This window comes from Drosophila persimilis, unplaced genomic scaffold (genome assembly GCF_003286085.1).
Source record: "Drosophila persimilis strain 14011-0111.01,24,50 unplaced genomic scaffold, DperRS2 tig00000002-arrow-pilon, whole genome shotgun sequence".
NCBI lineage: Eukaryota > Metazoa > Arthropoda > Insecta > Diptera > Drosophilidae > Drosophila > Drosophila persimilis.
Window position 1 is genome coordinate 16512299 of NW_020825289.1, and position 14004 is coordinate 16526302.

The following is a 14004-nucleotide window of genomic DNA, read 5'->3' on the forward strand; positions in this document are numbered from 1 at the left end:
AACATCTGTTGCTGCAGCTGACAGATATAGTGACAATTTGGCAAGGAGCTGGGACTGCTGTCAAAGAGGAACGTATAAACCTAAGATGTTGACCAATTATATGTGTTTTAACGTTATCCTCTACTTGGTTTACACTCACACAATTGATCCTCTTACCATTATACTCTTCACTGATTGTAGATAACACTAGATAAAATTAAATCTTTAGCTTTAATAAATGTAAATATATCCCAAAATCGAATTCAATCGAATTCCTTTAGAGTCGCTAACATACTTTTAACGAGATCGGTTGTGGCCCTTATGCAAAATTAAGTAATTCTATTCTGTTAGCTTTTTTGTCAAAAGAAATACGAAATTGAATTCCTTCATCTGGCGCGAATAACGTAAGATCTGAAATTACGTAAGCTGCAAAAGCTTTGAATTAGAAATGCTTATATTAACCAAAGAGCTTTGCTTAAAATACACGCTAGAGGGTAAAGCAAAAGCTTTCACAAGCTTGGAAAAACACACGCTAGAGGCGGCTTTTGTTTATCAATACTTTTTATTGGTACGGTACTCTTGTATATCGTAAAGTTTACACGTTTCTCAAGAAATCCACACTCCACTCCTAGTACTTGTAACCGCCGGCACCGCCGCCACCGCCACCACCCCCGCGCGCACCCGGCTGCGGTCCCTGGGGGAATGTAGCCTCCCCCTCGTAGCTGACGTCCGCATGGTAGCCGGTCTTCCAATCGGCCGTGTAGCGCACCACCTGGGTGCGTCCGTCGGGCATCTGCACGCGGTATTCGCCTGTCACCACATCCCCATCGCTGGACGCTTTGTGCGCGTAGTCATTGGCGGTCTCCGGGTCCTGAACGGCGTACTCGAATTCGTAGGGCATGCCTGGCATATGGACGTGATCCTGCAGAAGAATGGAATGATACGTCACGGAAGTGGATTATGTTGGTGTTCGTTATTCGGAGGAAAGTTACTCACATCGCCTGGCTGGCCGGGAATGTTGCGTGGTTGGCCGGGAGGTGCTGGTGGACGAGGTCCGGGCGCCGGTCTGCCAGGTGGACCAGGTTTCTGCGAAGTTTTGGGAAAATTATGGATTGCTGAAGGTAATTTAATTGTTCAAAACGACTGAAATCGTACTGGATACGTTTCGGTATAGGATCAAAAGTTGAGGATTGTTGAATCCCTTTTGGTGATGGATCTTTCAGCATTTGGTTCAACGATCAATAAAGGTTAACTGCAACTCATCGCAGGCCCTTCACCATTTGAAAATGTTGCACAGCCGACAAGTGCAACATCATTGTGGGTCGACATTCAAGATGCCCATCAAAAGGTGGATGAGGTGGCAACATTTATTGCGGCCTGATGCCGTCTCTGCTGTGCCTTTTGCAGATTGCCAACCGCAGCTGGAGTGATAAATGTGGCGACAAGCCAACAGAGAGGCCGATGGGAGTGAAAGGGCCCCCAGAATGATGGCTGCAATTAGCCTGTTGACTTGGATTCAATTTGAAGTGGTTTGCCAGACAATAGGTCTTCATTTGACATACGTATGTACATATATTTAATGTTTTACTTACAAATGGGGTCTGCGGCTCGGAGTAGTCGTAGCCATTCTTCGTGGGCGGCAGGTACGCATTCGAGCCCGGGGCGACCTGGGCGTAGACATAGGCACTGATGGCAGCGAGGGATAAACTCTGAAAGGCAAAGAAGAGGCAGAAGAGGCGGGGTGCATTTAGTGCAACATTCTTGCGGTGACGTCGACTTAAAGGTTAAATGAAGAGTAAACCACAAAAAGTGAGCGGTGGCAAATGGAAATAGAAGCTACGATAAGATCGCGGCTGACATTCAACCGGGGCCAGAGCAGGTGCACCGCCAGCTCAATGACTGGGCTGCAATTTATTTAGAACGTGCACCAGAGGCGTCTTCTGCTCGATGCCCCCACAAAAGGGCAGCAAATGGCGGAGGTTACGCCGCAAGTGGCAGGCGGCAGTGCAGTGGCCCGTCGTTAGACACGGCTAATTGACACATGCACATGACGGCAGCAGCCCATCAACGCGTTCACATTGCAGCCATCTATCCATCTACCCATCCATCCATCCATCCATCAACTGTAGGACAGCCACTGACCAAAAGCCACTTGGCTGTAGGCTGTTGACTGTCATCTCGTGTCTGTTGTTGGCCATTTGTTTATTATTATTTTTTTTTGTGTAGCCTCCTCGTTGCGGATTGCGGAAATATTTGCAGTCTCTTCGAGAGCACTAAATCACTCGTGGCTTGAATATATTCTATATTCTATGATGACTTATGTTTGTTGGGGGGTCATTGATTGTGGGGAACTGCTTTACATTGTTTGCTGATTAGTTGCTGTGGCAGTGGCAGTGGAAGTTGCATCGCTTAATTACACATACGACGTGTTGGCCGATCGTGGATGCGATTGGGTCAAGGAAAGCTGGATTTTTGCCGCAGATGATACGAGGCTTTCTCAAAGTTGTTTTTTTTATGAATAGAAATTAACTTGAAATTGTTATTTATATTGAGGGAAAATGTATTCATGAAAATGTTCATAAATCGAATAGATTTTTGATCAGTTTTCACAGTCAAACTCCCATCCATCTACATCTGATATACTCGTATATCTGGTAAATTATCTGTTAAATTGAAATTAATCAACTTCACCGAAATTTCCGCAATTACTCTGGCAGGGGGGTCCTAACCTTCAAGATCTTCAAGTACAGAGCTTGCAATGGAAAATAACGAGCAAAAGAGAGAACCAATGAGCATGTCAACGGTAATTTTCCGTGTTAAACAAATGCTGGCCGTGCAGGCCAGCGGCCTGGCAACAGCATTAGCTCCAATAAAATAACGGCCAACGATTTGCGTGTAAATTAAATTACAAATAATTTGCGGCAACTTGCCGACAGCCGAAAAGAAGAGCTGCCACAATGCAACAATGGAGCAGAGGGATACAGATACAAACACAGATAAAGATAAGAGATGGAGTTGGTGGAGCTGCAGCTCTCTGTTGGAAGATGGAGACGGAGATTGGTGCTGAGGACAGGCACAGTGGGTGAAATCCACAAGAGTGACCTGTGTTCATATAAATATTTCGTATATAATGCCAAATCTCGACTCCTTGAAATTAATTTAATCAGTCCATATTAATGGACATAAACTTAATTTATAGTTCAGCTTTTTCCATTAATTATATATCACAGTCAACTGCAAATCACATACGAGTGTTGTGTGTGGTTTCGGTTATGTTCTCATTGTAATTATTCTCTAGTTTGAAGGTTTTCCTTTGGTTTTGTGGTCTGTGTGGTCTCCTTTGTCATGGTCTGTGGTCACCTTCAACAGCTTCACACAGCTCGCCAGAAGTTCGGCAGACATTGATCTTGCCAACACTTTAAACTATACAAAATAAAGCTACAAATATGTGTGTACATGTGTAATTGTTTCCACCGACACGCAGGCTGGCCTCTGGAATACTGCTGCCACCAGGGGGACATTGCATTGAAGCATCATTAATCGCGCATAATCTAATAAATTAACAATTGTTTGCTTTGTCTGGCTTATTATTGTCAGCTACTGCTGTTATGCTGCTGTCCGTCCGTCCGGCCGGCCGTCTGCTGGGATGTTAATTATCCGAACATCAATGAGCATTATACAAATAATTGAATTCGATTTGTTCGATTCAATCAACAAGTTTTGTTCAAGCATTTCGATACCATAATTAATCAGCAAAGAATCGCAGCTAAAGCGGAAGCCCATAAAAGCTACATAAATGAAAATGTTTCAAGTATTTGTGTGCTTCAACTAAGAAAAGACTCTATACGCCCACTTGCTACATGCCACATGCCACTCAAGTTGAAGGCTACACAAAATATAGCATAAAATACACCGCAAAAATGGTTTAATTTAATTGCAGAGTAGCCCCAAGGTGGTAACCATTTTTGATATATTTTGTAAAGCTTATTCAAAATGTAATGTTTGAGGAAAGCAGGAAATAAAGACCGTAAAGATAATTGGTCGGAAAGAATCTGTCTAAAATCAGACTGCCATGATATGGGTATACCATGATATTCGATACTGAGTACCCACATAAAGATCTCTTTGAATCAATGCCCAAAGATCACACAGCCTCGCCTCAACACACTGTAAATCACATATCTGGCTGTATCTCAGCCAAACATTTGGTACAATCGTAAAAAATGAATATAAAAATAGGTTGTAAAAACGCTCACATTTGTCTGGTGGAGAGCCCAGTCCACTGTGCCCGGTCCCCCTCTCGCATTAGAGCACGACCCAGTTTACAAAGCGTCTGATGCCAAATTATAAAAGCGGCTTGGGGCGAGCAGAATTTATGACAATTGCATTTTGAATGCAGTCTAAATGGCAAATCCGAGTGTCTCGATCTGCCGCCTGGGAGTTGATTTATTAACGCTTAGCATTTAATATGTTCAAGCGGATCGGATCGGATTGGATCGGGCAGTCAGAGCACTTCCAAGCACTTTATGGAGCCAATAAAAATGTTTACGCTAAAATGTCTTTATAAAGTTGTGGACGGGAAGGTGGCCGGCCGTTGCTTCTGTCGTTTCTGTCTAGCGTGTTGCATTTATTTTAATTAATTTAATTGGTTGTGCATTTGGCAAAAAGAAACTGACATCTAAGCTCGGCAAGGAATTCTGGCATTCGATGTTATTTTGCTACATCTTCGGACCGTTTGGGCCCCGTTATTAAGCCATCAGCAGAGAAGGAGAGGCAGAGACCTGGATGTATATGAATTTTTGTTCTGTTGCATCATTTTGGAGCGGCGGCACCTTACACAAGCAACCGCCACACATTCTGCAACGCCCACAAAAAAGTTGCTGTGGCTGTTGCTGCCACTGCCACCGATGAGGCAGCTGACGATGATGCCTAACGAGGTTCGGCCCGGGCTTCCTACTTGTGGCTGCAACGTGCTGCAGCGTCTTAATTTATGGAATTTGTATATGTACCTATTTTTTGTGGTTTTTTTATCGTACTTATTTTATTATCTGCTTTTCTGCAGCTGTTCCCAGCAATTACCAGAGCAGCATCATCTGACAAAAAAGTCCCCTACATAGATGTTAGATTAACATGCACTTGCAACACACGACACGACTCTGCCGACTCTGCGACTCGTTCGGTAGAACAACAAACATTTGGTTGACCTTTTCATCGCCAACGCCATCTCCAGCGCTGCCCTGCTCTGCTCTGTTGCATGCTGCATGCAGTATGCAGCGCTGTGCTGTTTTTTTGTAGTTGCTCTCCCCCACTTTGGGGCATTGAAATGCAAATTTGGCAAAATAAAAGTTAATGGGCCATGTGAATGGCAAAAGCGCGGGCTCGGAGGTGGAGGAGGAGTAGAAGAGACCCCAGCGGGGTACTGGAGGCCGCCGCAATGGGGACTGACTTTTATTGCCCCCGATCGTTGCAGTTCGTTGTTCGAATCTTTTGTTGCAACCCGCCCGATTTCAATCAGCCGAGAAGCATGTATATCTCTTGCTGCAACACAAATATTCCCAAACAGTCACGTGCCCCAGACATGGCCGGGAGGGAGTCCTCCGACAGCCAAGGACAATGCCAAAGATCAAAGCTTGGGCAGCACGAGGGGTCGTGGGCTCTCCTTGGGGGATCTCCTTGACGATTTAATTGTAGTTCCCCCTAATTTCCCTCACTTGGCTGCAAATGAGTGGACCCACTCGAAGCCCATAAATCACACGCCTCCTGCCTCTCGTGCACCACATTAACCCTACTTAACCCGAATTTATTGGCCCATAACCGCCGCCGGCGACCGCATGAAGATATTAACCTTTTAAATAACTACCAAATTATATGTTACGTTGCAATCTGTTGTGTTGGCGCTGCGAATATCTCAAGTAGTTGCAAATTGTTCCACGAAAATTGCCAGAAAATGGAAATGTTAAAGGAAAACTGCACAGTGTGTGGTTTTTGTTTTCGAATTACTAAAATATACATTTTAAGCCGCATTTAAGTGGGGATATTGTTTCCTTTTCAATTGAAAAACTAAGGGTAAAATGAGGCAAAAAATCCCAATGAACTAATTTTGCAAATTCCCAGCTGCGGTGGGGATCCGGCTCCCAAAAGACATTGGCCAAATTGTACTTGCAGCCAGAACTATGCAATTAAAAAGGCCTGGCCTGAAAGCATAGAACGAGGGGGAACGATACGTGTGAAAGAGAGGCAGACATTGCGCATACGCCGCATTGGACGCTGGTTGGGCAATTAGTGGTGGCTGTGGGGAGAGGAAAGGCGCGGGCCCGGCGGGCGGTGGCTCTGCTTTTGTAATCGGTGGAAATTTCGATTTAATTAGATTACCACACACATACACACACACACACTATACACTCAGACCCAGATGGTTGGCTGGTTACCACCGCCACAGCCTCCACATTCCGCCCGATGCTGCCGCTGCACTTGCCGCTTGCTCAAGCGTCATTAATTTTTTGCTATTTTTTTTTTCTTTTTTGCTTTTTTTTTTTTTGCTTGTTGGGCCTCGCAAGCCATTGCCAAAGACAATAAAAACCGCACAAAGATACCACAAATATCGTAAAACCACAAAAATTGCATACATCCAAGCGTATAAGCAGAATAGCTCTGAACCGACGACCCACGGCTCAATTGCCGAAGGCTTTGATCAGCTCACAGAGGCATCCGTCGGTATGAAATCTGGCAAATCTGCCAAATTATTTCAATTAAAATTGCATTTGTAATGCAGCAGTGGAAACCAAAAGGGAAATGAACGAACTCGAAATACGCTTTCGTGTGGAGGAACCATTGCGAATCAGCTTTGGCCTAAAGAAGCACTGAAAATGGGATAGAAGTGGGTATACCCCCACATACGTCTCTATCTCTCAATTTGAAAAGCCATATCAAACATGCTTTGGCCGCACAATTGGGCAATCATTCACACTTGAATCGTCAGCAGTCAACAGATGGATAGGGCTCTGGCCCCGGCCCGGCCTACGATATATTGGCCATAATCAGGCGTCTCTAATCAGAGGCCAGCACAATGCAGAGTTGCGCCTCGCTGCATCCACAAATTCACAATTCGAATTGCCAAAAATTACCACAATTCAGCATCGACAGATGGAATGCAGATGGGAAACCGAACCTAAACCCGAAACCTCTGTCTGTGCCTTCGATTCTGCCACTGGCTCGGCATTAGGTTGCATTTCAGGCTTCATCAAAGTCAAATACCAAACCGTGAATATTTTATGTTTGTCATTTGAAATTCAAAAGCGTGCCCGAACTGCAGTCATCCGTCGGGCCTCATCGCCGTCTCATTCAGTCGTTTTCCATTTTGGGTTCCTTTTTTCTTTTGCGTGCGAAAATGAGCAGCTGTGGAGCAGGGGAATTAATATGCAGGCGGAGGGTGAGGAGGACGAGTCGGTTTGACGGAGGAAAAGGCGAAAATTAACATGTAAAACATGCTCGTTCTGTTCTTCCGCTTCTGCTGGCCAGCAGCCATTTGTCTACCGAGTGTCTGGGTCCGGCTCTGACTCTCCACCTCTCCTTTTTGCATAGGTATTGTCCCAGGGGCAACCTGCTCGTTGGACGGTGTCTAGCCAACAGAAAAACGGGCCAAAGCGGGACCAAAAAAGCAGGCATAGAGAAACGGGAATCGCTGGCGAAAAAGTCAAAAAGTTACAAGCGGCAAATTACACGCGTCTGGCTGGGAGTCCTGCCCCATCTTCACCTTGGACTGCCTCTGCCTCTGTGTCTGTGTCTGTGTCTGTAGTTATCTGCTTGGCAACACCAGACACACAAAGGCTGGGAAAGTGGAAGCCTTTCCAGACATCCAGAGTGGAGCTGTGTGTCTGCACTGCGTCCAAGTGTCGCACCAACAGTTTAACGCGCCACAGGCTGCCTCAACAGCGGCTACAACAACATCGGATCTCTGCTGGATCTCATTTTGTTGCCTGCTTTAGGGCGTTCCAGGTGGAAAGGCACCCCTCCCTGAAGGGGCGTTCCAGGCAAAAAGAAAACAAGTGAAAGTTGTAAGGCAACTGACAAAATGGCGGTTCAGTAGCATGGCTTTGGGAAAGCGGTAGGATATTATTCTATAGTCCTGTAAATGCCCTTGTAGGAAAAAATGTCTTTCGATGTACTACAAACATGTGTCCTGGAGCTGCTGTCACCCTAACTCCCCCTGCCCTCCTCCCAGAGTAATGTTTAGTTCGGGGCCACAATCAAATAATATTGCTTCTGCCCAGATTGGGGGGCATATTTTACGTGGCTCTGGCGAGGCACAGATGCTGCTTGCTGGCACTCCACACTCCAAATATTGTATTGCCAGCTGAACGGAGGGGAGAAGAGGCACTTAAGTGTCTTTGATTATTTGCAATAAGTTCGGTTTTGTGGGAGGCTGAGGCTGATCGGATGATGATGAGAGCCTCGTTGGCAGACGTGTGGCAAGTTATGTAATCGTTTTCGTTGCCATTGACGGCAAGTGTTGCCCCAAACCCAAAACCCGAACCCGAACTCGAAACGAAACAGTTTGCTGTGCCACTTGAAACCCGCCACTCGATGAAGAGCTTCCTACGGTTGCCCCACCACCAGCAAATCCCATTTAAAGTTCACCGAACATTTTGCGAAATCCGCAAAAAATAAGAAAAATGACATTGGAGGAGAGCAGAGCGTTTGACCATGATGTGTCCTTTGCCTGACTCTCGGCCATATACAAATTTGACATATAACAAGCTTAACTTGTTGTCCTTTCCGCATTCGTGGCTCTTGTTTTAAGCTGAAGGACATCCCAGGAAGGTCTCATGTGATTTGTTTTACTGATTTATGTGGGCTTACGAGTGTATGGACATTTGATTATATTATTATGTACTTACAAGCAGCATAAACGACTTGAAGGACATCATATTGACTGCAGTTTTAGTTGAGTTTCTCAGCTTCGATTGAACTTCGATTGGAATGGTTTTTGTATCCTCGAATCCGCGTGCTAAATAATTGAATTGTATAGATTAGATGTGTTGGGTTTTTGATGATTCGATTTTAGTTGAATTATTCAATTAAGCTCTTTTTTTTCGCACACAAATTTAATTTGATCGAAAGTCCTTTTGTTCACGGCTTATAGTTAGGGACTCTCACTTTCCACTGGGAGGGAGGCGTGTGTGCGTGTGGGCGGATGGGGAGTTGTTCCTCTTTTAAACTATTATTTTGTTGGATTATTTGAGTGTTTATTATTTTCTTTATATGTTGTATGTTGTATCCAAGACAACCGCACAAAGTACACGAACGTTTTGAATTAGGTTAGACGATGGAGATGCGCTGCCTTTTTATAATAAACGCTCGAGACGCCGGCTGAGACGCTGGCAGTGACGCCGACAGTGGCAGAGGCGCTGGCGGAGATGGTGGCAGCGTTTGCCGCGTTGCCAACTGCACCTAAAAAGTAACGAAAAAGTGGTTTGAACAATTGAGGCAGGTCTCGCCGTCTAACTTCTAGATCATCTTCCTCTCCGTCTCTCTCTCTCTGTCTCTGCAGGTCTCTCCCTCTCTGGCTGTCTCTATGGAGATAGACAGAGCTCTCTCAGAATGAGTCAACAATTGAGCGCTCAGACGACGAGAGGGAGTCTCACAGCAGCAGCAAGTTGTGGCGTCTCGGAGTGTTGAAAAAGTGAAAAATGTTGCAGATCATCAATAGCTACAACCACTCGTGCAACAGCAAACAATTGAACACGATCATGATCATGATCATTATGATGAACAAGTGAATAGATGATTCGAACGATGATCATGATGATGATGTTGGTGTATTTCAATAGAAGCGGATGTATGTATAACGAGACCAAAGCCTGCAACGCCCCAAAATGACTTCATTAAATCTTTTAGCCACAGAAAAAAGGAACGAAACCAAAATTTGATATTTAAGTTTTTATGAGATGCCCTCGCCTGTCCCCTCGGGCTCTGCAGCTGGAATCGAGACGGCCGAAAATGTCACTGGGAATGTCAGATGAGCGTAGGGCGATGCGATGCCTATAGATACGGTCGATCCAAACTTTCGGCTGAGAGCCCTTCTATTTTATTTTATTTTTAATAGATACATGTGTTTGTATATGTATTTGTTGTTTGTTTTGTAGAAACTCAGCAGAACGTAGCTGAAGCAGAACTTTTGTGAGAGAGGGCGAGAAAAACGTGATGCGGCTGCCAGTGAAAATTGCACAAGCTGCAGACGTGTTCATGTGGCGTCTCCTGTTACCCTGTTTCCCATGCCCCAACCAAAATGCAATCTATGACGTGAGGCTCATGCCAAAAACCTAAAAACATAAACTTATCTATTGGCTGCTGATGTTGCCCCTCTGTGTGCCGTTGTTGCACAAGCCTGGAGACGTGTACGACGTGTGTCGAGGGCTCTGTGGGCACTGGGGGCTCCTTCCTTCCGTCAGGCATCAGAGCCCCCCCCAACCAATTAACCTTGAAAAATATGATTAAATAACAATTAAAAGCAATCTATTTTTGATGACTGATTTCAGCGAGTTTCCTCACATTTTTATCGACCACTTGTGAGGTGATGTGCTGCCGTGTCTGCGCGATCGTGGACACCCTCGTCGGACAGCCATCAGCCAGCCAGCTCGAGTCCCCAATGGACCGCCTTCGGGGGGGCAGGGTAAGCCAAGTAATTGAACAACTTTTTGGTACTTTTAACTTTTGATTTCCGTGACACTTGAGCCGGCCACCGACCGAACATCTCCGCACGGAGGGCACCGAGGGAACCCACCTTAACCCGGCCGAAACTGTCTTAACAACATAATACTCGTTAACAATGGGGCCAACAGCATTTCGTACGCTCGCTCGACACTCCATTGAAAAGTAATCATTTCTTTGAGCGCACTCGAATGTAAGTTGAATATTTCGGCGGGGCTTCGAGTGCATTTTGTGGTAGCTGCGATTACGAAAAGATTTCAACCTAAAATGTTCATAATTAGAGCAATGTGATGGGGCGAATTTTTATATAATACCAAGTGCAAGTAATGGCTATTTGAAGATTTTCCTTTGATCCGCTTCCAACAATAACTTGACATCAATTGGTCAACATTTGATGGCCAAACTTTTGTCATTGCCGCTGCTGCTGTTGCCACTTGCTGCTGTTGCAGTTTCTCTCAGACTTTTAATCATTTGTCAAAAAGTCTTGAGCAATAAACTTTGGCAACATTTCCCGCTTAATTCATCAACTGGCCTGGCCACTCGAGAGAGCCTCTAGCCAAAACGGAAGCAGAACCTATTCAGAATCCATTTTTCTTGGCAGCAGCATTTTTCTTAGCTGTTGACATTTTAAAGCTGTTTCTGCTGCCGCCAATGCCGCTGCTGCTGCCGCTGCCGCAGTGCTTATTGAATTGTTGCAGCCACAAAAATCAAAGAAACAAAGATGGAAAAAAATTAACATTTAAAAGAACAGACTCAGAAGCATTTAAAATGATTTTTTTTCATCGATTTTCCTCGAATTTGTTTAGCGCATTTCGTGCAACATTTCTGGCGAATCACCTGTTGAATGTTGCCGTTGTTGCTGTTGCTGCTGTTGCTGCTGCTGTTGCTGCTGCTGCTGTAGAACCAACAAACATTCCTCGGCGATGCGCTGCCGCACCTCTTTCCGAGCTAAAAATGAGTGAATTAGAATAGCCAACAATGTAATTGCCGCGTTTTATTGCCACCAGCAACAGTTGCCTGTGTTGCAGCCACCCTCTGTCTGCCGCTGCCTCTGAATCTGGTGGGAAGTGGTCGGCAGTGTGGCGCTGGCGTTGTCTGGACGCCAGACGCGCCGAATGATTTGCATTTTTTCGGCGAGGTGCGGAGTCTTGGCGGAGTCTTAGCATTTGCTATTTATAGACCAAATGTCTCAGACCGGACTTCTCTTCTTGGGGATCTCCGGTGAAGGGGAATCAAATGTCGTTCGATTCGCTTGGTATTTCGCATACTCGTAGATCATATCTTTCTTTCGGGGGGTTCAGGCTCCCTGGATGGAGGCTCCGTGGAAAAGTATTTGTCTCTCCGTTTGATTGCTTTCATTATCTCACTTCAGGTTTGATTTTATCTTTCTTTTATTAGTTTTTTCTTCTTTAGTTTCCTTTTGATTGCTCCCATTTTTTTTGCCGGGCGGAGCACTGATAAGTTTTTGTTTCCAGCACTGCTGCAACTAAACTTGAGCTTTCCCTGTCACTTGCCACACTTGCCACCATTTTTCTTAATGGAAATTTCCATGCGCTTGGCTTCTCTTTAGACAAATTAAGCGAATTTTTTCTCCGTTTCGCACCTTTCCAAAAACTTTGCTCCTTCCCACCCATTGCCAGAGCGACTGAGCGAGCGAGCGAGCGATGATATCCTTGCCGTCTTGAGTCGCTGCACTTCCGTTCGTTGCACCCAAATTGCACAAAAAAGGACAGCAGCCAGAGGAAAGTTGTGGAAAAACTTTGCACCCAACATAAATCACATTTCAGCGCACGCCCCTCGACCCTCGACCACGCCCAGGCCCACGCCCAATGCCGAGTCGCATCAGAGTGTCGTGTGTGCGTGTGTGTGTGTGTTCCAGGGCTGCATTCACTGGATTTGCATATTCCAATTTCCCATTTAATCAATTTAGCCAGAGAGAGAGAGAGAGAGAGGTTGGGAGGTATGCATCTCCCATTGTCTGCCATCGGCTGCCTCCGCACATCATTTATCCTTGTTTTATTTAGCCGGTCCACGGCGAAATCTCAGCCAGGACCCTGAGCGATTGAGCCGTAACCGGCACCGACGTTGTTTACGTGTTTACCAGTGCACTCAGTGCCCGCTGGGGGCAACAGATGCGAGTGCGGACTCATTGTCCCAGGAACTGACAGCTCGAAGACTGCAGCAGCAGACAGGCAAACAAGTTAAGCGAGCGAATGAGACACGACACACTGCGGAGGCGACTGCTGTGGCAGGGACCCATCCACCCATGTCCAGGAACTAATAACAAGGACCCAATTACGAGAAGGATAACCTAAAACTATAAAGTCACCCAGGGAAAAAGCATTGAAATTGATATATTTCCATTTTACAACATTTATACCAATGATTTTCTCCGAGAATGAAAATTGTACGAAGAAAATGTTTTTTATTTATGTTTTGAAATGAATATGAAAATATTAATATTTTAATATTTACATACATGTATTTCCCAATGTTTGTGGGCTTAAAAACCGAATAATTAATTAAAATACGGGTGTGTTTCGTTTGACATCATTTTTCTCTGAGTGTAGAAATGCAAATTTTGGAAAAATCAATGCATTAAAAACAAACACATTCCTCTGCAGGCTTTCTGCTTTCGAATATGAAAGTTTTTAGTAAATGCTTTCGGAAATTCCTATCCAACGCAGAGTTTCCTTCATCTGTTTTATTCGCCATTATCATCCACTATAATTGCCTCTGACAGAGAGACTTCGAGAGCCATTCCCTGGCACATTTATCAAAAACAGTCGGCGACAACCTTTAGCCAAGTTTTGGCAAGACATTAGCCACGCCCACGCCAACGCCCACGACCCGACCCGAGCCGACCCGACCAAAGCCTCGCTCATTGCTTATCAATTGGAATGTGGGCCCACCAAAGTTGGCTCATAACTTGCTGCTCCTTAAAAAAAAAACGAAAAAAATAGGAGGAAAATTCGAAAAAAAAATATATCTATTCCAAAAAGTAAAAAGAAAATCCAAGGCATTTAACTCCCAGTGACAGGCCCGCTCGCTCAGAGCCCCTCTGGCAGCCGACTAATGGTCAAAACTTATCGTCAAACTTAAATGGGATTTTATTATCGTCGCCAAAAACTTCTACTTACGCGCATTCGATGCTCCTCCCCTCCCCATCTCTGCGGGGGCTTCACATGCAGCCCCGAGAATGGGCTTGGTCTGGGAGTTTTGTGGCTTGGAATATAATTTTCATCCTATGATTATTCTTTTTCTTCTTTTTTTTTTTGCCACGACTAATGCGCTGATTTATATATAATACCATAA

General features: G+C 45.1%; 1 protein-coding gene across 1 annotated transcript; it reads right to left on the reverse strand.

The window, feature by feature from the left end:
- Nucleotides 1-583: 583 nt before the first annotated feature.
- LOC6592378 (pro-resilin) lies at nucleotides 584-9228 on the reverse strand. The gene is made up of 5 exons (XM_002017964.2): nucleotides 9136-9228; nucleotides 8877-8986; nucleotides 1572-1688; nucleotides 976-1065; nucleotides 584-901 (listed from the first exon to the last, which is right to left on the reverse strand). Exons 2-5 carry the CDS (start codon nucleotides 8904-8906, stop codon nucleotides 608-610), a joined length of 531 nt encoding a protein of 176 aa, XP_002018000.1. The 5' UTR covers nucleotides 8907-8986; nucleotides 9136-9228; the 3' UTR covers nucleotides 584-607.
- Nucleotides 9229-14004: the final 4776 nt, after the last annotated feature.